Source organism: Cynocephalus volans, chromosome 2, assembly GCF_027409185.1.
Source record: "Cynocephalus volans isolate mCynVol1 chromosome 2, mCynVol1.pri, whole genome shotgun sequence".
NCBI lineage: Eukaryota > Metazoa > Chordata > Mammalia > Dermoptera > Cynocephalidae > Cynocephalus > Cynocephalus volans.
Genome location: NC_084461.1, coordinates 122,589,440 through 122,614,686, shown reverse-complemented (window position 1 = coordinate 122,614,686; position 25,247 = coordinate 122,589,440). Strand labels below are relative to the sequence as shown.

At 43.1% G+C, this 25,247-nt stretch overlaps 1 protein-coding gene and 1 non-coding gene across 8 annotated transcripts in view; one reads left to right on the top strand and one right to left on the bottom strand.

The window, feature by feature from the left end:
* SIL1 (SIL1 nucleotide exchange factor) overlaps positions 1-25,247 on the top strand; it is a 242,533-nt gene that overhangs the window by 165,040 nt on the left and 52,246 nt on the right. For all 7 annotated transcript variants that reach the window (XM_063087069.1, XM_063087074.1, XM_063087071.1 and 4 more), the window contains one exon: positions 2,264-2,385. In XM_063087069.1, coding sequence (XP_062943139.1) covers positions 2,264-2,385 — 122 coding nt within the window. The remainder of the gene's footprint in view (positions 1-2,263; positions 2,386-25,247) is intronic.
* On the bottom strand, positions 4,985-5,058 carry TRNAT-GGU (transfer RNA threonine (anticodon GGU)). Its single transcript has one exon. It is a non-coding gene; the product is annotated as a tRNA-Thr (tRNA).

The following is a 25,247-nucleotide window of genomic DNA, read 5'->3' as shown; positions in this document are numbered from 1 at the left end:
GATATCTTTCTCAGATTTTCTTCAGTGCCTTTGATTCTTTTTTCTTCTTTTTTTGTCTGCTTGTGTTATTTCAAACAGCCCTTCTTCAAGTTCAGAGGTTCTCTCTTCAATTTCGACAAGCCTGCTGGTTAAACTCTCCATTGTGTTTTTTATTTCACTGAATAACTCCTTCAGTTCGGCAAGTTCTGCTACATTTTTCTTCAGGACATCGATTTCCTTGTACATTTCCTCTTTCAGGTCCTGTATACTTTTCCTCGTTTCATCGTGATGTCTAGCTGAGTTTTCTTGTATCTCATTCAGTTTCCTTAGAATTATCACTCGAAATTCCTCGTCAGTCATTTCAAGGGCTTCTTATTCTATAGGATCTAGAGTTTGAGATTTATTAACTTTTGGTGGTGTACTTTTTTGATTTTTTATATTTCTGGTATCTTTTTTTTTTGATGTTTATTCATTGTGGCAGGGGGTTTCACAGTCCACCGGTTTGAGACTATTGACTAACTAAGATGTTGCTTTGGTTGCCAATTTGGTATGGCTACCTCCGTGACTGCTCAGGTGGCCTCTAGTGCCTTGTGTGTGTGGTTGCCTCGGGTCTTGGGCCTCTCCGGGGGGCCACCTCTCTGGTCAGCTTAGACTGTGCTGGGCTGCTGGATCACAGGGCAGTACCACAGGGTGTATGGTCTCTGCTGAGCTTCCACTGCCTGTGCAGGACTTCTCCCTGTTCCATGCGCTCTGGCCCGGGCTGCTGGATCACGCAGTGGCGGCCCCGCAGAGTGTGTGTTTTCTGCTGATTCTCCACCTCCCTAGCCAGACGTCTCCCCGCTCTGTGCGCACTGGGCTGGGCTGGGACGTGTCTTCTGCAGCCCTCATCTATCAGCCGGGCCTTCAAGACCCTGCTCGGCACTGCCTCGCCCAGGAAGTCTACCAGGTTTCTGCTAGGTGCAGACGACTGCTCGCTCTGGGTGCCTTTGTAGCACTGTGTAGATCTTTCTCGGGACTTATCACCTTCCTCCTGGTATCATGGTTATTTGTGTACTTGTCTTATCTCCCACACCAGAGCGTGAGCTCCTCAGGGGAGGAGCCCGCAGCACACGGTTCACCTTTGAATCCCCCCGGCGCGCACTGACTCCGGTGCCCACCCGCAGTCAGCTCTCCGGCAGGTTCAAGCGCACTCCGGAACGCTCCGACCACACTATTCCTAACCAGAAATCGGTTAGGCATTTTTCCAAACTGGTGGCCGCAGAGATGGTATCTGCCTCCTGGTAACAGGAAGTTTACCGGGGCCGGAGCCCAGCGTGCGGTGGAGTGACAGTCGGCCCAGCCCGTATTTCCTTACCCTCCCGACACTCGCCGGGGACGCCCCACACCACCAGCTCCGCCATAGAACCACGGAGGCAGTGGGAGGGGAGGCCGGCCCGCAGGGCCCGGGAAGCCCTCCGCTGGGGCAAGCAAGTGGGAAGGCTCAGTGAGGAGCCGAGCCGGGCGAGGAGGACAGGCCTGGCCAAGCCGGGCCGGAGCCGCCACCACCTGAGAAAATGGAGGCAGCCTCGGGGCCGGTGAGTGGCCCGGTACACACTTTCTAATATGTAGCCACTAGTGAGTAGCACAGGCCTAGACTGAAACCTTTGGGAGAGTCACTTTTGTACAGATTTTATTGTGAATATTTTCAGATTCAGTCAACCTTAGACAGAAAAGAAGGGTACTATTGTTATTCTTCTCCTAGCTCTCTTCTAGCATTCTCTCCTCCTCCCCTGACCCCCCCATCAACAGGGATCATTTTATAGTCTCTTGCTTCTAATTAAAAATCAGCTTTTTATTTTATCTTTTATCTTTTTTTTTTTTAATGTCTGCTGCTTCTGCTACCCGCATTGGGGTTGGACATTAACAGGAAGCATGGCATCATTTAATGGTACTGATGACGCCAGATTCTTTGTGTGAACAGCTTGTACATTAGGAGTAAGCTTTCTGACTCATTACGGTATTAGAATTTTCCGGGACATGTTTGGCATAAGCAATAGCTAGGTGCCATTTCCGCTGATTCCCATGCGGGTGCTCTTATGTTAGATGAATTCAGAGTTCTCAAATTTAAGATTATTTAAAAATTCAGTTTGTTTTTACATACCCTTTCCTAATTAGTCAGTGAGGCCACTATTGGGTTTTATTTGGCTTTTTAATTTGTTTTTGGATAGTCACCAAAAAAAGGGTTTTAAGAAGAGCTCTTCTTTACTTGATGGCTATACTATACTAAGCAGTGCCTTTGTTGCAGATGGATAATGCGCAGGACCTGCTTTCCTTTGGTGGCCTTCAAGTGGTGATCAATGGGCTGAACAGCACAGAGCCCTTGGTGAAGGAGTATGCTGCATTTGTGCTGGGGGCTGCCTTTTCCAGGTGAGCAGTGTGGATGGATATCACATTGATCAGCATTGTTTGACCTAATTGGCTTTGAAGAAGGTTACACTTGAACTTGCGCACATCCCTACCAACATTTCAGTGTAATCCCAATGAAACTAGAGTTAAGAATTTGATTCTGCCTTTATTCCAAATAGATAGGAATTTTTACCCATGTTGTCAACCTTTTTGACTCTCTGTTCCCCCTATCTTATGTATGTGGACATTTAATAACACATCTTAGGTCACATTGTCTGTCGTGTTCAAAGCTAATAAGAAGTTTGACCAGTCATAGATAGTAGAGAGGGAAGGGAATAAACTCCAAGAGTTGATTCTTTTTGGCAGTATAGCCACATCTAGTGATGAATAAGTGATGAACTTGACCAAGGAGGGCCTTTTGGGGGGATGTGTCTTCCCCAAGGTGTCTGGAACCAATCCACATGCTGTCAGGTATTGTACTCTCTGGGTTGGGAGTTCTTTAGAATTTCAATTAGTTTGGCTTGTGCTAGAAGACTGACTAAGCAAGAGTGAAGAAGCAGCATCTCAAAAGAGAGGATGCAGAAATACATGTGGACATCACATCATTATATTCATCCTGAAAAGGCCAAGATATCTTCATGTACAATTGGTCATTGGAACTATAGTTCCTCCTATTTTTGAAAAATCTGCTCTGAGGGCCATTTGTGCCTCTACAACAGGAATAAATATATTCTGATTCTTACTGCAAGGGCGTGGGTGGGGGCTATTAGGAGAGGCCCTGAGAAATCTCCTGTATATCCACTGGAAAGGTGGAGAATCTTTGAGTTTGTCATCGGTAGCTATGGTTTCAGCCCTGGGGAAGTCCACAGTCTTATCCTCATAAGTCTTTAGAGGCTTGAGAAGTTACTAAGGCTCACTTTTTTGTTTCTCAAGCCAGAAAAGAACTACATTGTAGTGGATTGAATTATGCCCCCCCAAAACTCACTGAAGCTTGAATTGTGTCCCCCAAGTTTTATGTATTAGAAACTTGGTCTTCACTGTGACTGTTAAGAGGGTGGGAAATCTTATTATGGTAATTGAAAGGTGGAGCCTTAAAGAGGTGATTAGATTGTAGGACCGTGCTGTAGTGAATGGATTAAAAATGGTGGTCAGGGGCGTGGTTCTGAGGGCTTTAAAAGAAGAGAGAGGAGAGTCTGTCTTTCTGTCTGCTCTCTTTGCTTCTACCATCTTGCAATGTGAGGGGACACTGCCATCACCACCACATGTGTTTCATGGACTGTGGATTTCCCAGCCTTGGAAACTGTCAGCAATAAATTTTGTTTTCTTTGTAATATACCCAGTTCCATATATTTTGTTATGAGCAACAGAAATGGACTAATACATACATCAAATATTATTAACCTCTCTCTCTCCAGACCCTTTTTGGAAATCTTTACCTTACTCTCAAGTACTTTCTTTCTACCTTCAATATGAACAAATAGTTTTACAAGTCCCTTGCCATTGTTTCTGGAAATACTTTTTTTAGGGAAACTGTAGCATCTTCATGTCACATCCTAGTTAAGGGAGACTAAATAAGTGACTTGCAAAACATGAATTGGGCCTGCTTAAGGGGCAGTGACAATATGTCGTGTTATTAAGACTTTTCTGTGATTATATTATCATAGGACCGTGTTAACATTTATTCAGCATCACTAAAATTTAAATAGAGATAAATATGAAATATTGCAGTTTAGTGTTCTAGTGGCAAGCGAACTGCTGCATTCAAAATGTTCTTTTGATGGCTCACTGGAGGGCTGTTACAGTTACAGCATGGTATGGCACCTGAGCTTTTGGAAGCCAACAGCAGGCTCCCAAACACCATGAAAATGTCAACATTTTATGCAAAGAGGAACTTGAGGTAAGGTAAGACTATTTCTGTGTAGAGAGGCAAGTTTCAGTGCTCTAGTCTGATATTCATTATTTACTCTTGATGTCCTAAGTATTGGCTCTGCACCTCCCTAACTGCTCCTAGGTGTTCACACACCTGCCACACATGTGCATACCCATACCCATTGGATGAGCTTGCTTTTTGTCAAGAGGGTATTCAAGGGATAGTGAGCACCCAGGTATCATGGAGTCCCAGGGCTGGGGTGTTATCTAGAAGTCATTCTTTCTAGTTTTCTGCTGATGGGCAAGAATACTGCTTAGTAAGTCTGGATGTTTGAATGTTTAAAAGGACTAGGCCAGAACACTGGACCTAGAATCAGAAAAATGTAGGTTCAAGTCCAGTCTCTACCATTTCTTTATCTGTGTGCCTGTGTGAAACCTTTCGTTATTTTTGGCAGCTGGCTGGTACAGGGATCCAAACCCGTGACCTTGGTGTTGTAAGGTAGCACTCTAACCAACTGAGCTATATGTGCAGCCTTTCCAAACCTCACCTTTTTTGTTTGTTATCTGGGAATATAATAGGTGTTCTGTGCATTTTATAAAGTTGAGTGAGTATCAGATAACATAATACACGATAAGCCTTGTGAAATGGTTATAAAGTACCTGTCATGATAAGGTGTTATAAACATCATCATCACCCTCATCATGATGTGTCCTTTTTGTTGTTATTTTTGTTTGTTCTTTTTTCAGCAGCTGGCTAGTATGGGGATCTGAACCCATGACCTTGGTGTTACCGGCACCACGCTCTCCCAAGTGAGCTAACTAGCCAGCCAGTGATGTGTCCTTTTTAGTAAGAGTTTTCACTATAAGGAAATTCTTATGAGTATTTCTTTTCTTTCTACAGTACAAACCTTTATTCTCATTTTCTCTACTGTTAAGGTGCTTATGTTCTAACACATATCTCTTGGTGCTAATCTTGCTACTTCATGAGGGTTTTTTTGCCTACCTGGGTTAATTGGGTAATAAGGCTTCCACACACATTTCTGTGGATGAAGAGATCTATTTCCTGATGTTAAACATGAAGCAATTATTACAAGATCAGGAAAAGAGAGTTGACATAAATGTAATTTATATGGCCACTGAAATAAAGTTTGTGCCTTTATTTAAATATTACTCAGACTTATTTATGGGTCATATACATTTTCTGTTTGTTGCCCATATATAAGACAAGTCAAGCTGTTTGATAAGTGTAAGGTCTCTGAGGAAGGAGACACTAGCCAGGTAAAGGAAGAAAAGATTTTATTAGTAAGTGGCAAGCAGACCTGCTGGGCTGAGCTGAAAAATGGCATCAGCACTGAGAGACAGTTGGGTGTCTTCTTTTATAGGGTTAAGATTAGCATCTGGACTAGCCTAGGAAGACAGTCACAGTGTTCCATTCTGGATACAGCCTGCTCATGAGAACAGAGACTTGTGGAGACAGAAACCTTGGGCTAACAGAGGGAAACAGTTACAATGTTACACTCTGGGTATTGCCTGCTCAGCCTGCTAGTGGGAGCAAAGACTCAGGGAAGCAGAGACCTTGAAGAAGGAAACAGAGAAATGAAACTGAAGGGTGGGGGCTTTCTGAAAGTCAGGTTCTTAGTTCCAGGGACCAAACAAGAAGAAGATGTGCAGGGATAGGGGTGCTGATGCTTTTAGCAGCTTCATCTTTTCATGGTTTAAACCTTCATTCTCTTTCTTCACGTAAGTTATTTTCGTTGGGCCCCCTATGACCTGATTTTATCTCACGATGGAACCTGTGTGTATGTGTCTATAGTATGATCTATCAGGAGTCTCCGGAGTTCCATACAAGTCATTTGTGTTGCTCTGTAAGAGAAGTCTTCGAAAGGCCTTGTGAATTTCAGAGGCCATGCAGCTTTCTGTAATCTGGTTTTGGTTTTACTTCTCATCAAATTGGCTGCCTGCTTTTGTTTTCCTCTTACCTCCCTGCATATAGCCTTTACCTTTTAACTGTCAGGAGTTAAACTATCAAGAAACTGATGTGCCCGCCCCAAATACCAGCACTGTTTTCATGTCCCCGCCTCAGTCACTTTTGATGTCCCACATCCATCATTAATAACCCACATTCTCATCTGCACATGTACGAATTATTATGCAGTTATACAAGCGTTCATGTGTGCGGTGCTTTTGTTGGAACTGTCCCCAGTTTGCAGGATGTCATGGAACGGAGACCAGTATAAAAAAGGGGGGATGTGTATGTGTCTTCAGTTGTGGCGAGATTATGTTCCATTATCATGGATCCCTGGAACAGGATTCTACTCTAACCTCTCTCTCTTTGGAACATCCTTGGCAGTTTTGGATTATATCCATCCCTTATAAAATGAAAGTGTCCTACCCTTGTACCCTCTCACCCCATGGTTTGTTGACTCTCTAGTTTCCTCAGTTGTGCTTTTTCCCACTGAGGTTTTAACAGTTAAATTTTAACTATTTAGGGCTGGTCAGTTAGCTAACTTGGTTAGAGTGTGGTGCTGATAACACCAAGGTCAGCCAGCTGCAAAAAAAAAAAAATTTTTTTTAACGGTTTGGCCAGTGTTGTATAACCATGTCCCATTGCATCCGTTGGCCTTCAATTTCCAGGTTTTTTCCTGCTTCCCTCAATGAATTTCAGTGCTTATCTGCATCTTCTCCCCTCTCCTGATGGTGTTTGTGAGCTTGCTGGGGACCAATATTCTCAATTCTATTGACCTTTATTTTTCCTTGTTATTCACTAGATATCTTGAAAATCATTTTCCATTTTCTCTAACATTTAATATTCTCTGGCAACCTTCAATATCGCTTCCACATCTTCATGTCTCTTGTTGAACGTGCTTTTGTCCTTACTGTGACCTTCAGCCTCTGCATGTCTTCTTGTTTTCCCCATCACTACCACTGTTCCTCACTCTTCACTCTCTCTAGGCTCTTTCTTAGCCCACAGATGTACTCAGGTTACCTATCCACTAACCAGCTAGTCCATTATTTCCAACTGCCAACCTATATTTTCCTTCCCTTCACTTCCAAACTTCTTCAAAGCGTAGACAAAGAGATAAAAATTAGTGCAAATGAGCGTTACATTAATACACGCAGAATCACTGTTTCTACAATCTGGTTTCTGTCCCCGTGATCCCTGAAATTTTTCAAGAGTACTTTGTCATTTTTGACATCTCTGTCATAGTCAACAGGATTGGCCACTGCTTTCTCTTGGAAACTTTGCTTCTTGGCTGCCATGTCATTATAGTCCCTTGATTTGGGGATGTCTGTAATTAATTACTTCCTCTCCCTTTCCTTTTATGGCAACATCATCTTCTTATTATCTTCTGATTATAGCTATTCACCAAGATTCCTCCAGCCTGTCCCTCTTCTCTCTTTTCATTTTCTCCCCTAATGGTCCTATCTATTCCTGTGGTTTCAAATCCTCCTCATTTTGTATGACTCCAGTGTCTACATTTAAGTCCAGCCTTTCTCCTTAGTTCTCATCCTCCCTTTCTATCAGACTGTCTGATTGCACCTCAAATTCCAGGAGAAGAAAGCAGAATTCATTATTGTCTTTCTCACAAACTAGATATTTCCTCCTCCATTCTCTTTTTATCTGTTCTCGGCACTGTGATTATTGTACTTACCCAAGCTTGAAACATTTTGGGGGGAAGGGTGGGGAGGGAAGAGTGTGGCCAGTACAGGGATCTAAACCAAATTTGAAACTTTTGAGTGATATTTGAGTCTTTTTTCTCCCTTCATTTTCAGATTAAATTGGTGAATAAGTCCTGTGGGTTTTTTCCCCTACTATTGATTGTTGTCTACTAAACAACTATTCCCCCTTTTCATCTGCTTTAAGGAACCTCAATATTGTGAAGGCAGCAACATGTTCAGGGAGGGCATTCCCTCTCCCAGTGCTAGGAAATGAGCCATGAATAGTTTCAACCACACAGGGTAATCCCATTCTCTGTGCATGTGGGTTGATTTAGAGGTGGGCATGTGACCCAGTTCTGACCAATGAGACATAAAGAGATGTTTGTTAGGAATCTTCTGGGAAGGATTTTGCTGTTATAAAAAGAAAGAGCTGGCCAGTTAGCTCAGTTGGTTAGAGGTTGGTGCTGACAACACTAAGATACAGGGTTTGATCCCTCTACTGGCCAGATGCCAAAAAAAAAAAGATAGTATAGAGACCCTGCCCATTTCTTCCTGCTTCGATTGCAGTTGTCTTGGAGCTGCAGCAGCTGCCTTGGACCAGTGAGGTAAGAAGCACAAGGACAAAAAGCCAACCTGCTGAGGACGGTAATAGAGGAGAAAGACAGGAGGAGGCTGGGTCCTTTATCATGTAATTTAGCTAATATAGTGATTTTGAAACCATCAACTTCCAGACTTTTCTTGTGAGAGATAATTAAATGTCTTTGTTTTAAAAAACCAGTGTTAGTCATTATTCTGTTACTTGCAAATGAACATATATTCATGTTGATAAAATTTCCAAAATCCTGGACTGGCTATGTGTGGCTCTTAATCCTGTTTGTGATGCCAATTGTAAAGCTAGGCGACCACAGCAGTTGTCGGGTTCTTTTACCTGCCAGTAACCCTGCTGACTGGGCCGATTGTTGAGCTAGGGATCTGGAGCGCCCAGACCCCTCAAGCCCATTCACAGACTGGGTCACAAACCCTCCACATGCCAGGCTGAGTCCCCAGACAACTTTACGCAGGTCTATGAGCTAGGTAACCAGCCAAAAGGTCCTGGGAAACCGTAGGTTGGAAAGCATGGCTGCGTGGGGCAGATGCCCATGCCTGCCTGCCTGCTTCACTCAAACTACTCTCCTCTCTCTCTCTCTCTCTCTCTTTCACACACACACAAGAATAGTAACAAAACTAAAAAGATACATTGGCGCACATGTGCACTAATTACACACACACACACACACACACACAATTAGCTTACAAAGTATGTACTAAAACCACACCCAACCGGATCCAAGGTGAGGGCCCTGACCAACCTATTCTATTTTCCCAACAGACGGGTTAGCTCACTTGGGAGAGTATGGTGCTGATAACACCAAGGCCAAGGGTTCTGATTCCCTTACCGGTCAGCTGTAAAAAAATAAATAAAAAATTTCCAAAATCCCTCTCAGGTCTTTTAAACTCCTTTTAAATTTCCCTTGCTTCGTCATAGCACTCATCTCAATTTGCAGTTATATGTTTGTTTGATTACTTCTCTACTCTTCATATCCCTTATTAGACAGTACATGGGGATAGGATCCCTTTTCTATCTTAATCTTGCTGTCTCCCTATAGCACAGGACCTAGCATTGAGTGGATGCTCAGGAAATAATTATTGAATGAGTAAATGAAGAAACAAAGGAAAAAATTGATACCTCTGAAAAGAATTGTTTTCAGATAACATGGAGGCTGAGTGGAGAGTGCTGCTTTTATTAATGATGTAATAGTGTATGATTCATATACCAGACCTTGACCCTTTTGAAATCTAAAGCCATGGAATGAGTGTGTAGCCCCATTGCGAGAAGGCCCAGAAAATAGAAAGTTAGAGACTGGAATGAGGTCAGGCATTAGAGATGCTGACATTTGAATAAAAGTTCAACTGTGACTCCTAGGACTAGTCTGACCTCTTGTCTCTCGTAGCTCATTTTTCCACACTCCTAAAGTGACAGGTGAGGTGCTCAAACCATTTGTATCTGATAAATTGATTAGCATATTAACCAATGTTGGCCCAGGCAATTGGATAGCTACATTCAAAGTTGGATTACGTTTTTCAAATGGCAGTTGATGACAAATGGAAAATCAACTCAAAGCCTAAGTACTGCAGAAACCACGTCTTCATTCTGGGGAGGAAGGCACCACTCTGCTTAATGAACTTGTCCCTTCAGCATTTCTTTTGAATCTATATCTGTGATGTGCCCCTGTCTCCTCTACATCATCTATGTGGCTGCTTTCAGACTTTTTTGTTATTGACTACCTCCTTCTTAATTTCTTCCTTGCATAACCCTGGCCCGCAAAGTTCTTTCCTTTTTATTCGACTTCATTAGCATTTGTTGACTGGACTCTTAAGCCTACTCTTTAGTACATCTACTTCTCTGTTGTATACCAGTTCTTTCATCTATTTCCCCAACGAAATTGAAAACTTCTTGAGAGTGGGAATTGGTACCCAAGTCTATGGTACCCACAGCATGTTATAGAGAGTAAGTTTTATGTGGCTGCTTAGAACATAAATGGTTTAACACAAAAACTGAAATCACCAAAAATCAGTGAGAGAAAGGAAGCCACCAAGAGCAGGGAGGACTTCTATTTTCTATACTCCTATTTTGTTTCATTTTTCTTCCAGTGAATATGAATTATTTTTGTAATTAAAATTTAAACAGTAGGTAACAGAGAAGAGAACTGGGAGATTTCCATATCTAGCAAATGGCAATTTATATTTCCCAAGAAACAATCTTGGTTCAAAATACTTAGAGATGCTGGATTAAATTTTAAAATTTTCCTTAAATGCTCAATTCAGCAGACGAGAAACTGTAGGCCACTGCTCTGCATAACTGCAGGAAAAATTAATAATATCATATTCATTATGTGGTGGCCCTACAAGAAAGTGAGAGAGAAATCTTAAAGCCAAATGTAATGGAAAGTTCAAATCCTAAGAGATACAGAACACTGTATCTGTCAACAAAAACTGACAACTGTCTTGGGAACATTTTCCATACCCTTATGGCCAAAAGTTTTTAATTTCAACACATTTTCTTCATTCATTCATTCATTCATTCATTCATGGACACTTAGGTTGAAGCACAAATAGAACTTCCAGAAGTGGAAAATTTAATAATTGCAGTTAAGAATTCAGAAGACAAGGTAAACTGATCAGACACACATAAAGAGTAATTAAATGAACTGGAATATAAAGTTGAAGAAATTACCTAAAGTGCAGCATGGAGAAATAGAAAAATTAAAAAGTGGTTAAGAGATGGACAATGAAAAGATCTGACATGAATTCCAAAAAGAAAAAGAAAATGTGGGATAGGCTATATTTAAAGAGGTTTGGCTGATACTTTTCCAGAATTGATGAAAGACATGAATTCCAATTCAGAAATTCTGCTGAATCCCAAGCACAATGATTAAGAAGAAATCCATTTCTGGCAACATAGCAAAATCATAGAAAGATAGGGTTATAACAGCAGGTGAAGAAAAGAAATGCCACAAAATACCAGGAGTGGCAAAAAGAGAGAAAACAGTGCTGTTAGCATTTATTTTAGTCTAGTTGCTTCACCTGAGAACTAGGCTCTGATGTCATTCTCATCAGTTCTAGACAATGGTTCCCAACACGGTTTCATTGCTTATGACATTTCTTTCTTGGTTCCATGTGCATCCCATTAGATGTCTGGATTCAAGGGAGAATCCACAATGCTTCCTAAAGTTGGAGCTACTTCAGATCTGTCAGGTTTCTCATTAAGTGCCTGTTCATGGGCTGAGTTTATTAGAAAGAGAATAATTCATCTCTAAGCAAAGAGAAGAGTGGAACTATAAAGACTGGTAGGGAGGCGCCAACACAGGAGTCTTCTACTGTTTTCAAAAGTTCTTTCTTACCTCCTAACAGTCCTCAATTTCTCTCTTTCTCTATTTTTATTTTTAAAACCTTTGTTGGTTTAGTACAGAATATACTTGCTCACTGTAAAACATTTAAATGATATGGGAGAGATTGACTTCTGGCATGATAATGTGAGGAGTTTTGCTGGGTCACTCCCCAGTGAAACTGGTGAAAATTACCTTTTTATAAAAAGTAAAGCCTCTGGAAGTGGTCCTAAGGGCAACCTGTAAATAAAGAAACATAATGCTTAAGGAAATCTATGAAATTTGGCATGAAAGACAAGAGTCTGTGTTATCTGACATGGGACCACTGCTACCCTCCCCACTTCCAGCTCAGTGAAGTGGGGACTCGACTCCAGATTGGTACAGCCAAGAACACAGGATTCCCTCTTCCCTAGCTCCCAGTTGGAGGGCTTTCTTCCCAGAAAGAGCATTTCCCATCCTGCTCTGAACTATCTGTTTTTGAGGCTAAGTCCCAGGTTAAGTACATTTGAGAGTTTGGAAGGTGGTCCCTTTGTCAACTTACCCCCAACTTGTGGAAGAGAGGCCCTATCTTGGGTATGGCACACTGAAGCTACTGGGGCCCTAATTGCCTTTGCTGCAGTGCCTGAGGTGATAGTTCTATGCCAAGAGAGGAAAGCTCAGAGTTACTTAGGCTGCCGTCCCCCAACCCAAGGAGTGCTCAACTCCTACACTGGGGATGTCACTCAGAGAGAAGCTTGTTATTGTTTTCACCCCCAGCTCCAGAGTCCTAAATCAGAGGTTTTGTCTGGGGGAGAAGCAGGTGATAAAACAGATAGCTCCTGATCTCTTCCCAAAGGAACTGACTTCATTTGCATCAGAACCTGCAGAAATTCAAATCTACCACTCTCTCAAGAATGTTGGAGGTTGTGATAGTCAACTGGAAGGAGATTCATGGAATTATCTTCAGCATAGACTATAGGCTGGTTAGTTTGCAGGAGGGAACCAGGAGGTAAGCCAGTTAGGAGGACCCATCCTAGGATCAGAACAAATATTGTATTAAACAGAGACCTCAAAAACTATTCCTTCAAAAGAGACAAAGTTGATTGGATCAACTTTGTGGAGCAATTTGTACCGAGGGCATTGTTGCAAACAGTAGAGTTCTTTATATTTTAGGGATTAACTTTTTTGTGTTGCAAATATTTTTCCAAATGTGTATATTTCTTTTTCAACCTTATTTATGATACTTTTCTATATGGAAGTTAAAAATGTTTTATTTACAGAAAATTGATAATCTATTTTTTCATGGTTTCTGTTTTTTATGACATACTGAGTAAAGCCTTTCCTGCAACAAGAGTATATAAATGTTTTTTCTTCATATTATTTCAGAAATATGAAATATTTCAAACATGAAGAGGAGTTTGGAAAATCTTATACTCGCTACTCAGATTTAATAAATTAAATTTTCTTATATTTTCTTCAGATTTTTTAAAGAAAAAAAAAATTAGATACAGTTGAGGACCCTTTCATAACGAAAGAAAGTGAGCCGAGATCCCAGGTACCGTTCAAGCTTTATTAAAGAAAGAAATATGCCAGGCTGTACTTAGAATGGAGGACAGCCAGGGGCTGCCCTGAAAATGGGGGACTGCAGCTAACATAGGGTGGTGAGAGCTTATATTGGTATGTTGGTGCCAAGAGCTGGGCAATATAATTCTGTGGTGGGGATTGAGTTAGGTCATGGGAATGGAGAGTTCTGCGCATGCAGAAGCCATGAGACTTCTTGTAAAAGAGAATGGGGGAGGGGAGGGGACAAGGTGGACAGCGCCATTTTGTACCTGGGCTTGTGTAAAATGGTGCTGGTTATGTTGTGGATCTATTATTCCTGCCTTTTAAGTATAGTAAAAAGGGGGAAAGGGCTGAGGTCTCATTATTCTGAAGCTACTTCCTGCTGGAGATGGGCGAAGATATGGAAAAGATAAAAATTTATGTTGGTGGGTAAAACAATTAGGTGGCGGGGTACTGGTTTTGTGTGGGGAGGCTGTATTCCTCCGGGGAAGGGTGGCTGATTCTGAGGGGTCGCTGTTATCCTCCTTGCAGGAACAATTTGGCAACCTTTTTGTTGGTGAAAGCCTGTATACATCCCTGCAGGAAATTAGAGAAACACCAAAAGAGACAGGGACCAAGAAGTAGGATGAGTCCCAGCACAGTTAGGGGTCCTAGTAGGGGCATAAGCCAGGGTATCCAAGGGTTCAGTGAAATGGTTTATGTTGTTTTGGATCACCCCGGACTCATTTACATAATAACAGCATTCTTACCCCAAGAAGAGGCAGGTGCCTTCCTTCTCAGCTGTAAGGAAGTAAAGGGCTTGACGGTTTGTAAAGTGACTATCACGAGTGAGGTGACCTGTCGCTGGAGGGAGGAGATGCTATCTATACTTAGTTCTTCTGAGAGTTTTTGATAGAATTGAGAGGCAGTAGCAAGGCCCGCTATGCCAGTCCCAGTAGCAGGAAGGAGCCCTGCCCCAATTAGAAGGTAAAATTAGTGCTCTGTGGGAGCGGGGCACTTCCTGAGAGAGGGGGGCTGAAGTTAGTCCCAGTCCCATCTCCATCTCTCCATCTGTCTGGAGGGTGATGTCAGGGATGAGCCAAAAGAATATGCAAGAAATCACGTCACGGGGGCAGGCAACAGGATAATGCAGTTTTACAAAGGAAATATATTCTGGTTTTAGGGCATGGATGAGGAGGTTACGGGTAAGTGAGTGGTAGCATTTGGTGTTAGTAAGGCAGAGTGTGGGCAGGCCCCACATAATGCTGACAGTTCCCACTGAGGTGAGATTAGAGGAAAGTGAAGAGATGTTTGTGGAAATGTTACGGGATGCATTGACAGGGAGGGGGGTGGCCACAAAAAGATTCTCGTTTAGTGGGAGACAGATGAATCACTCGGGGATCAGTCTGATTTGCTGAGGACTGCATCATCCCTGCGGACCTGGAACGTCCATGTTCCAGGTAAGAGAGTGCACTGAGATAGAAGAAAAACATGGGAAGGCTGCGAGGGGTTAGGGAGCCAAAAGAATTTAAAGGGGACATTGCCGCAATAAAATTGCTAAGAAGCATCCTACTGATAGGAGGTAAAGGAGTGCCAGGAGAAATCTTCCTATAATGTTACAATCTTTTGGGACAGCTGCTGCCAATCCTGTAGCAAGTACTAGAACAGATAGTATAATTGTAGCTCTTGTGCGAGGGATGTGAAGCAGGTCTGCAAGAGTGAGAGGATAATCTCTGGGGGAAAGATCATCCTTCTTTTGGGATTGGGGGAAGAGTGGAGGCCCTTGAGATTTTCAGTTTCATGGGTCCTAAAATGGACGAAGTGTGAGGAGATGTTGGGTTGGGGTTTGAGTAGATGGACCCCTCTGGCTTGGTGTTAACCGATTTTGGGGTAAAGTCTCAGGTGCTAGTTTTACCAAGGATAAGTGATACCAAGGGGCCTTTCCTAGTCCTTTTACTGCTGTAGGGGTGGCGAGAAGTACTGTATAAGGCCCTTCCCAACATGGCGAGAGAGGCTTTGGGATTCGGGTTTTAATATACATTTGCTGTCCCTGGCTCAAAGTCTGAGAGGATGGTGGGGAAAGGATGAGGTAATAGAAGGTTGGCCTGTTCCCTAAATCCCTAATGAGCGAAAGAGTAGGGAGATACTGGCCTAAAGGCAATGAGCTAGAAGGGAGAGGTGTGAGAGTGAAGGACCTACTGTACATGAGTTTGAGGGGGCTGAGGCCTGTGGGCTTGCGGGGGGCAGCCCGTAGGTGAGTGAGAAACTGGTGGGTAGGCCAAAACGAGGGATGATTTCTAAGGTGAGAGCATGCATTACTGCTGTAGCATCTTCTGAAGTGCAGGGAAAAGCCTCAAACCAACCTGAAAAGGTATCTACTAATGTTAGAAGATAGCATGTCCTTTTGTGGGGAGAGTGATATAAGGGCTGAAGAAGGTGTAGTAGGAGTTCATAGCCTATATGAATTGAATTATGGAAATCTAAAAGGATTTGCTCAGCTTGTGTGGTAGGGAGGACATAGCAACCAGAGAGTATACCAGTTGTCCTTCCTCTGTGCTCCCAACTGTTGAAGGTGTTGTATTTCTTGGGGTGTGTATTGGGATAAGGGCGTAGGGGCCTTGAGAAGGACCTGAGCAGGAGAGGAAAAGTGGGAGCCTGGTGATTGAGCAGTCTGTTTTGCAGTTAGATCTGCGAGTTTGTTTCCCTGGGCTATGGGGTCATTGGAGTTTTGGTGTCCTCCGCAGTGTATAACCCCAGCCTCCTTTGGGAGTTATGCAGCCTCAATAGCTTGTGTTAGATTTACTATGGCATAATCCACCCGGGGAGCTGATGTGGAGGTGGCAGGGTGGGCGTGCAGGTGGCGCTCCCATCTATGAACCACGTAATGGGATGCGGGGAGATGTGTGGAAAAGGATTGAGAAAGAGGTCTAAAGCCTCCATGCAATTGTGTTCTAAGGGTCATGAGTGTTTTGGGATGAGAGTGGCTGGGTTTTATGGGAGGGCAAGGTTTAAAGGAGAGCTGGGAGTTTTCAATGAAAGTAAGGTGAATAAGCTGTAGGCGGGAAAGGGAGAGAATTGACTCGGCCTTATGGCTGAGAAGGTCTTGACTGTTTGTTGTTTAAGAATTAGTTTAGGTTTCAAGATGGCGGCGGCTGCGGCGGCTGGCGCGGAGTAGCTGAGGTGGAAAAGGTGGCCACTGGGCCTCAGGCAGCCGGGAAACTTGTGGACCTTCCCCTGGCCATCTCTTAAGGGAGGACTGCTGCTGCTGGCCGGTCGTGGGGGCTCAACGCCACTTTGCCCCCGGCAGGAGAGGATGCCTCATTTACAGGCAACAGCTTTGAAGTGTGGAGCAGGAAAAGAACTGATTCTTAGCTGCAAAAGTGAGTCTTGAAACAGGGAACACGGCGCCAGGGCTGCTGTGGATGCAGCCAGGATCCCGGAGACCGGGGCCGCGCTGAAGAAGGCGGCCAGCTGCCCTATTCAGGATTCGAGGTTTCAGGCCGGCATTAAAGAAGATTCCTGGGAGCGCCCGAGCGGCGCCGCGACTGAACAGCCCGAGGCGGCAGCGCCGAGAACTGGGAAAGGCGGCAAACCAGAGACAGAGCGAGCGCCCGACCTGGCACAGCACTGTGAGTGATCCCTGGCACAGCTCTGTTCGGGGGGGTGGATGCCCACGCGGCTTCCGCCTGCACCACCAGGCCACTCATTGCCCCGGTGCTGCCTCCATTTTCCCAGGTGCGGGCAGCTCCGCCCTGCTCGGCCATCACTGAGCCCATTTGCTTGGCCTGGCGCGGGGCTTTCCGGACCCTGCGGGCCGACCTCCTCTCCCACTCCCTCCGCGGTTCTCTGGCAGGGCTGTGGGTGTGGGGCGTCCCGACCAGTTTTGGGAGGGCTAGGAAGTACGGGCGGGCCGACTGTCACTCCACCACACCCTGGACTCCGCCCCGGTAAACTTCCTGTTACTGGGAGGCAGATACCATCTCTGCGACCACCAGTTTGGAAAAAAGCCTAACGAATTTCTGGTTGGGAATAGTGTGGTAGAAGAGTTCCCAGGTCCGCTTGAACCTGCCGGAGAGCAGGCTGCAGGCGGGCACTAGACTCGGTTTATACCGGGGGGATACAAAGGTGAACAAGACCCGAAAAAGATCTACACAGTGCTACAAAGGCACCCAGAGAGACCGGTCGTCTGTGCCTAGCAGAAACCTGGTAGACTTCCTGGCCGAGGCGGTGCTGAGCAGGGTCTTGAAGGCCCAGCTGATAGACGAGGGGTGCAGAAGACACGCCCCAGCCCAGCACAGTGTGCACAGAGGGGGGAGACGTGCGGCCAGGGAGGCGGAGACTCGACAGGAACCACACACCCGGTGGGGTCGCCACTGCACGATCTAACAGCCTGGGCCAGAGCACACGGAACGGGGAGAAGTCCTGTACAGAAAGTGAAAGCTCAACAGAGATCACACACCCTGCGGTACGTGATCCACCAGCCCAGCAGAGTACAAGCTGACCAGAAAGGTGGCTCCCCGGAGAAGCCCAAGACCCGAGGCAACCACACACACAAGACACTAGAGGCCAACTGAGCAGACACGGCGGGAGCCATACCAAATTGGCAACCACAGCAACATCCTAGTTAGTCATTAGTCTTAAACCGGTGGACTGTGAAACCCCCTGCCACAATGAATAAACACCAAAAAAAAGACACCAGAAATACAAAAAATCAAGAAAGTACACCACCAAAAGTTAATAAATCTCATACTCTAGATCCTATAGAACAAGAAGCCCTTGAAATAACTGACAAGGAATTTCGAGTGATAATTCTAAGGAAACTGAATGAGATACAAGAAAACTCAGCTAGACATCATGATGAAATGAGGAAAAGTATACAGGATCTGAAAGAGGAAATATACAAGGAAATCAATTTCCTGAAAAAAAATGTAGCAGAACTTGCTGAACTGAAGAAATTATTCAGCGAAATAAAAAACACAACGGAGAGTTTAACCAGCAGGCTTGTCGAAGTTGAAGAGAGAACCTCTGAACTTGAAGATGGGCTGTTTGAAATAACACAAGCAGACAAAAAGAAAGAGAAAAGAATCAAGGACATGGAAGAAAATCTGAGAGAGATATCAGACAACCTCAAGCGCTCAAATATCCGAGTCATGGGTATTCCAGAAGGGGAGGAAAATGGAGATTCCATTGAAAACATATTCAACAAAATAGTGGCAGAAAATTTCCCAGGTATAGGAAAAATCACTGATCTTCAGATCCAGGAAGCTCAACGATCTCCAAACGTATTCAACCCAAAAAGGCCTTCTCCAAGACATGTCATAGTCAAATTGGCAAAACTCAGAGACAAAGAGAGAATCTTAAAAGCTGCAAGAGAGAAGCGTCAAATCACCTATAAGGGAGCCCCAATCAGGTTAACATCAGACTTTTCATCACAAACCCTAAAAGCTAGAAAGGAATGGGATGATATTTTCAAAATACTAAAAGACAAAGATTGCCAGCCAAGAATACTCTACCCTGCAAGGCTATCCTTCCGAAATGAGGGGCAAATAGTATATTTCTCAGACAAACAAAAACTGCGGGAGTTCACTACCACAAGACCACCCTTACAAGAAATCCTCAAGGGAGTACTGGGTTTGGTTCCTGAAAAATAACTACCACTGCCATAAAAACCCAAGAAAAATCAAAACCCGCTAGTACAATAAAAATGGCATTCATGAAGAGAAAACAAGCTAACAAAAACACTATCTACAACCTAAGGAACCAACAAACAAAGAAACCAAACAGTAAATCAGAAAGCAAGGAACAAAAGACACCTAAGACAACCAAACAACCAATAAAATGCTAGGAATAAATCAACACCTTTCAATAACAACTCTTAATGTTAAAGGCTTAAATTCCCCAATTAAAAGACACAGACTGGCTGACTGGATCAAAAAGCAGGACCCAACTATATGCTGCCTACAAGAGACCCACCTCACCCATAAAGATTCACACAGACTAAGAGTGAAAGGATGGAAAAAGATTTACCATGCAAACAGAAAAGAAAAACGAGCTGGAGTGGCTATTCTTATATCTGACAAAATAGACTTTAAACTAAAAACCATAAAAAGAGACAATGAGGGACACTACTTAATGATAAAAGGACTGATCCATCAAGAAGACATAACAATCATAAATATGTACGCACCCAATGTTGGAGCAGCCAGATTTATAAAACAAACTCTATTAGACCTAAAGAAGGAAATAGACACTAATACCATAATAGCAGGGGACCTGAACACTCCACTGTCAATATTAGACAGATCATCTAGGCAAAGAATCAGTAGAGAAACACAAGATCTAAACAAGACTCTAGACCAATTGGAATTGTCAGATATCTACAGAACATTCCACCCAACAACCTCAGAATATTCATTCTTCTCAGCAGCACATGGATCATTCTCCAGGATAGATCACATATTAGGTCACAAATCAAGTCTCAATAAATTCAAAAAAATTGGAATTATCCCATGTATCTTCTCAGACCACAATGGATTAAAACTAGAAATTAATAACAAACAAAACTCTGGAAACTATACAAACACATGGAAATTAAACAGCATTCTACTTAATGACATATGGGTCCAAGAAGAAATCAAGCAGGAAATCAAAAAGTTTATTGAAACTAATGAAAACAATGATACATCATACCAAAACCTGTGGGATACTGCAAAAGCAGTATTGAGGGGAAAATTTATTGCATTAAATGCTCACTTCAGAAGAATGGAAAGATGGCAAGTGAACAACCTAACACTTCACCTTAAAGAACTAGAAAAACAAGAACAATCCAATCCTAAAGTTAGCAGACGGAAAGAAATCATTAAGATCAGAGCAGAACTGAATGAAATTGAAAACCAAAAAACAATTCAAAAGATCAACGAATCAAAAAGTTGGTTTTTTGAAAAGATAAATAAAATTCACAAACCATTAGCTTGGCTAACAAAAAAAAGAAGAGAGAAGACTCAAATAACAAAAATTAGAAATGAAAAAGGCGATATTACAACTGATTCATCTGAAATACAAGGAATCATTCGAGACTACTATAAACAACTATACGCCAACAAATTTGAAAATCTGGAGGAAATGGATAAATTTCTGGACACACACAAGCTCCCAAAACTGAACCGTGAAGACGTAGAAAATTTGAACAGACCAATAACAATAAAGGAGATTGAAGCTGTTATCAGAAGGCTCCCAACAAAGAAAAGCCCAGGACCAGATGGATTCACAGCAGAATTTTACCAAACATTCAAAGAGGAATTGACACCGATTCTTTACAAACTATTCCAAAAGATTGAAACGGACGCAAATCTCCCAAACTCATTCTATGAAGCAAACATCATCCTGATACCAAAACCAGGTAAAGATATAACCAAAAAAGAAAACTACAGGCCGATATCCTTGATGAATATAGATGCAAAAATCCTCACTAAAATACTAGCAAACAGAATACAGCAACACATACGAAAAATTATTCATCACGATCAAGTGGGATTCATCCCAGGGATGCAAGGTTGGTTCAACATACGCAAATCAATAAATGTGATACACCATATTAATAAACTCAAACACAAGGACCATATGATCATCTCTATAGACGCTGAAAAAGCATTTGATAAAGTTCAGCACTCATTCATGACAAAGACCCTCTATAAGTTAGGTATAGAGGGAAAGTATCTCAACATAATTAAAGCCATATATGCCAAACCCACTGCCAATATCATCCTGAATGGGGAAAAGCTGAAAGCTTTTCCTTTAAGAACAGGAACTAGACAAGGATGCCCACTCTCACCACTCCTATTCAACATAGTGTTGGAAGTACTAGCCAGAGCAATCAGAGAAGAGAAGGAAATAAAGGGCATCCAGATTGGAAAAGATGAAGTCAAACTGTCCCTGTTTGCAGATGACATGATCCTATATATCGAACAGCCTAAAACCTCTACAAAAAAACTGTTGGAATTGATAAATGATTTCAGCACAGTAGCAGGATACAAAATCAACACACAAAAATCAGTAGCATTTCTTTTCTCCAATAGTGAACATGCAGAAGGAGAAATCAAGAAAGCCTGCCCATTTACAATAGCCACCAAAAAAATAAAATACTTAGGAATTGAGTTAACCAAGGAGGTGAAAAATCTCTATAATGAGAACTACAAACCACTGCTGAGAGAAATTAGAGAGGATACAAGAAGATGGAAAGATATTCCATGCTCTTGGATTGGAAGAATCAACATAGTGAAAATGTCCATACTACCCAAAGTGATATACAAATTCAATGCAATCCCCATCAAAATTCCAAAGACATTTTTCTCAGAAATGGAAAAAACTATTCAGACATTTATATGGAACAATAAAAGACCACGAATAGCCAAAGCAATGCTCAGCAAAAAAAATAAAGCTGGAGGCATAACACTACCTGACTTTAAGCTATACTACAAAGCTATAATAACCAAAACAGTATGGTACTGGCATAAAAACAGACACACTGACCAATGGAATAGAATAGAGAATCCAGAAATCAACCCACACACTTACTGCCATCTGATCTTTGACAAAGGCACCAAGCCTATTCACTGGGGAAGGGACTGCCTCTTCAGCAAGTGGTGCTGGGAAAACTGGATATCGATATGCAGGAGAATGAAACTAGATCCATACCTCTCACCGTATACTAAAATCAACTCAAAATGGATTAAGGATTTAAATATACACCCTGAGACAATAAAACTTCTTAAAGAAAACATAGGGGAAACACTTCAGGAAATAGGACTGGGCACAGACTTCATGAATACGACCCCAAAAGCACGGGCAACCAAAGGAAAAATAAACAAATGGGATTATATCAAACTAAAAAGCTTCTGCACAGCAAAAGAAACAATTAAAAGAGTTAAAAGACAACCAACAGAGTGGGAGAAAATATTTGCAAAATATACATCTGACAAAGGATTAATATCCAGAATATATAAGGAACTCAAACAACTTTACAAGAAGAAAACAAGCAACCCAATTAAAAAATGGGCAAAAGAGCTAAGTAGGCATTTCTCTAAGGAAGATATCCAAATGGCCAACAGACATATGAAAAGATGCTCAACATCACTCAGCATCCGGGAAATGCAAATCAAAACCACATTGAGATACCATCTAACCCCAGTTAGGATGGCTAAAATCCAAAAGACTATGAACGATAAATGCTGGCGAGGCTGCGGAGAAAAAGGAACTCTCATACATTGTTGGTGGGACTGCAAAATGGTGCAGCCTCTATGGAAAATGGTATGGAGGTTCCTTAAACAATTGCAAATAGATCTACCATACGACCCAGCCATCCCACTGCTGGGAATATACCCAGAGGAATGGAAATCATTAAGTCGAAGGTATACCTGTTCCCCAATGTTCATCGCAGCACTCTTTACAATAGCCAAGAGTTGGAACCAGCCCAAATGCCCATCATCAGATGAGTGGATACGGAAAATGTGGTACATCTACACAATGGAATACTACTCAGCTATAAAAACGAATGAAATACTGCCATTTGCAACAACATGGATGGACCTTGAGAGAATTATATTAAGTGAAACAAGTCAGGCACAGAAAGAGAAATACCACATGTTCTCACTTATTGGAGGGAGCTAAAAATTAATATATAAATTCACACACACACACACACACAAACCGGGGGGGGGGGGAAGAAGATATAACAACAACAATTATTTGAAGTTGATACAACAAGCAAACAGAAAGGACATTGTTGGGGGGGAGGGGGGAGGGAGAAGGGAGGGAGGTTTTGGTGATGGGGAGCATTAATCAGCTACAATGTATATCGACAAAATAAAATTAAAAAAAAAAAAAAAAAAAAAAAAGAATTAGTTTAGAATTTTCTTATACTAAAAGGGCAGCTGCTGCCAAGGCCTGTAAACAGGGGCCCATTCTCGAGATGTGGTGTCTAGTAATTTAGAGAGGTTCGTAACCAGGGAGAAAATATCTCCTGCCTTTTGTCCCAAAACCCCAACCGCCAATCTTTGGGTTTCAGTGACATATAGGATAAAAGGATGAGATAGGTTTGGGAGAGATAGAGCTGGGTCTGCGAGGAGAATGGCTTCTAATCGCTGGAAGGGAGAATGAGTGAGGTTTGGGAGATCTAAGGGAATGGCAGGATCCCCTTTGGCTGCCCCATAATGTGGGTTTGCTAGCCACCAAAGTTAGGAATCCATAGGCACAGATACCCTGCAAGCCCCAAGAAAGAAAGGATTTCACCCTTTGTGGTAGGAGTAGGGAGTTCAGAAATTAGACTCTTGAACTGAAGGAGAAGAAATTGGGCCTTGCTGGGGGACACTCGATATCCCCTGGAGGCCAGGAAATTAAGGAGAGCAACAGTGTGGGCCTGTGAATCCTCATAGGAGAGGCTACAAAGGAGGAGGTCATTCACATATTGTATTAAAGTGCTAGAGGTTGGAGGGGAAGTTCAGATAAGTCTTGAGCTATAAGGCCTGGCTGGAAAAGTGGGGGCTATCCCAAAACCCCTGAGGTAGTACTGTCCAGGTGAGTTGTTGGGAATGGCACGTGTCAGGATTAGTCCTGTACTAAATGGTATGAGCCATTAGGCTTTATAACCAGAAGGATGGGTGTATTGAAAGGCGAGCGGGTAAGCCGTGAGAGATGAGAAGAAAGGATTTTGTGTATGATAGGTTTTAAGCCTATTAGGTGTTTGTTAGTGATGGGGTACTATGGGACATCAGGGAACAAAGAAGGGTTCCACAATTTAACAAGGATAGGGAAATGGTGCATAGCAGTGGAGGGAGAAGAAGCATCCCAAACTAGGGATTAACCTTGTCCGAGGGGAAAGGGAAGATGGAAGCCTCAGGGGCCAGGTCTGGGTGCAGCCTGTAACAGGAGTGTTGTACCTGGAGTTGAAGTGTTTAGGGTAAGAGTAGCTTTGAATTTGAAAAGGATGTCCCATCCCAGTAAGGGGGCTGGGCATTGAGGCATTATTAAAATTTGTGTGTGATTTGGGTGTGATGTAGGGTGTAGGAAAGGGGTTGAGTGATCCGTGGGTGGTATTCTGATCCTGTGACCCCTATTATTGTGATAGAGGATGGGGTTGTTGGTCCTGCTTATTCAGGAAGAGTAGAGTAAATGGCCCCTATATTGATGACAAAAGAGATCAGCTTACCTGCTATGAGGAGAGTTACCCTGGGCTCATGTGTGGTGATCTCCGTTGGGGCGTCAGGCCCTGGGCATCATCAGTCCTCCTCCTGACCAAAGCCAAGAAGCTCCAGTAGGGATGGCCGTGAAGCCAAAGGCTGTAGGTTAGGGACTGGGCCACTCCCTCTCTGGTGAGTGGCACGGCCATTTGCAATGAGGACAGGTTACGACAGGCCCGTGCCGAGTGGCCCGGTTGACCACATTTAAAGCAGTTCCTGGGTGGCTTGCCTCTTAAGGAAGCCAGCCTTGAAGTATGTGAACCATGGATGGCATTAGCCTGGGGCTGGTATTTGGCCTGATCTCTTTTATAGTTTTTTTGAATATCAGGGGCTGATTGGATAATAAAATGAGAGTGTAAGAGGGCCATGCCTGCAGGAGAGTTTGGGTCTATTTGTGTGTATTCATGTAAAGCCTCAGAGAGGCGGGTTAGGAATTAGTAGCCTTTTGGAGGCCGTAAATCGAGTGTGTGATCATGTTATCCCAGAGATCCCGATCCCTGTGGCCAGCCTGGTAGTTCCAATTTGGGTCTGTGCAAGGAACAGCAATGGCTCTCACAGGCTACCTATTATTTTAAGCATGTACCTGAGCTGCCATCCAGACCTGCTCCTTGTACATGGACTCAGACAATTCCTTCCGTCCCAGCCATTTCACGGAAGGGTCATAAAAAGCCAG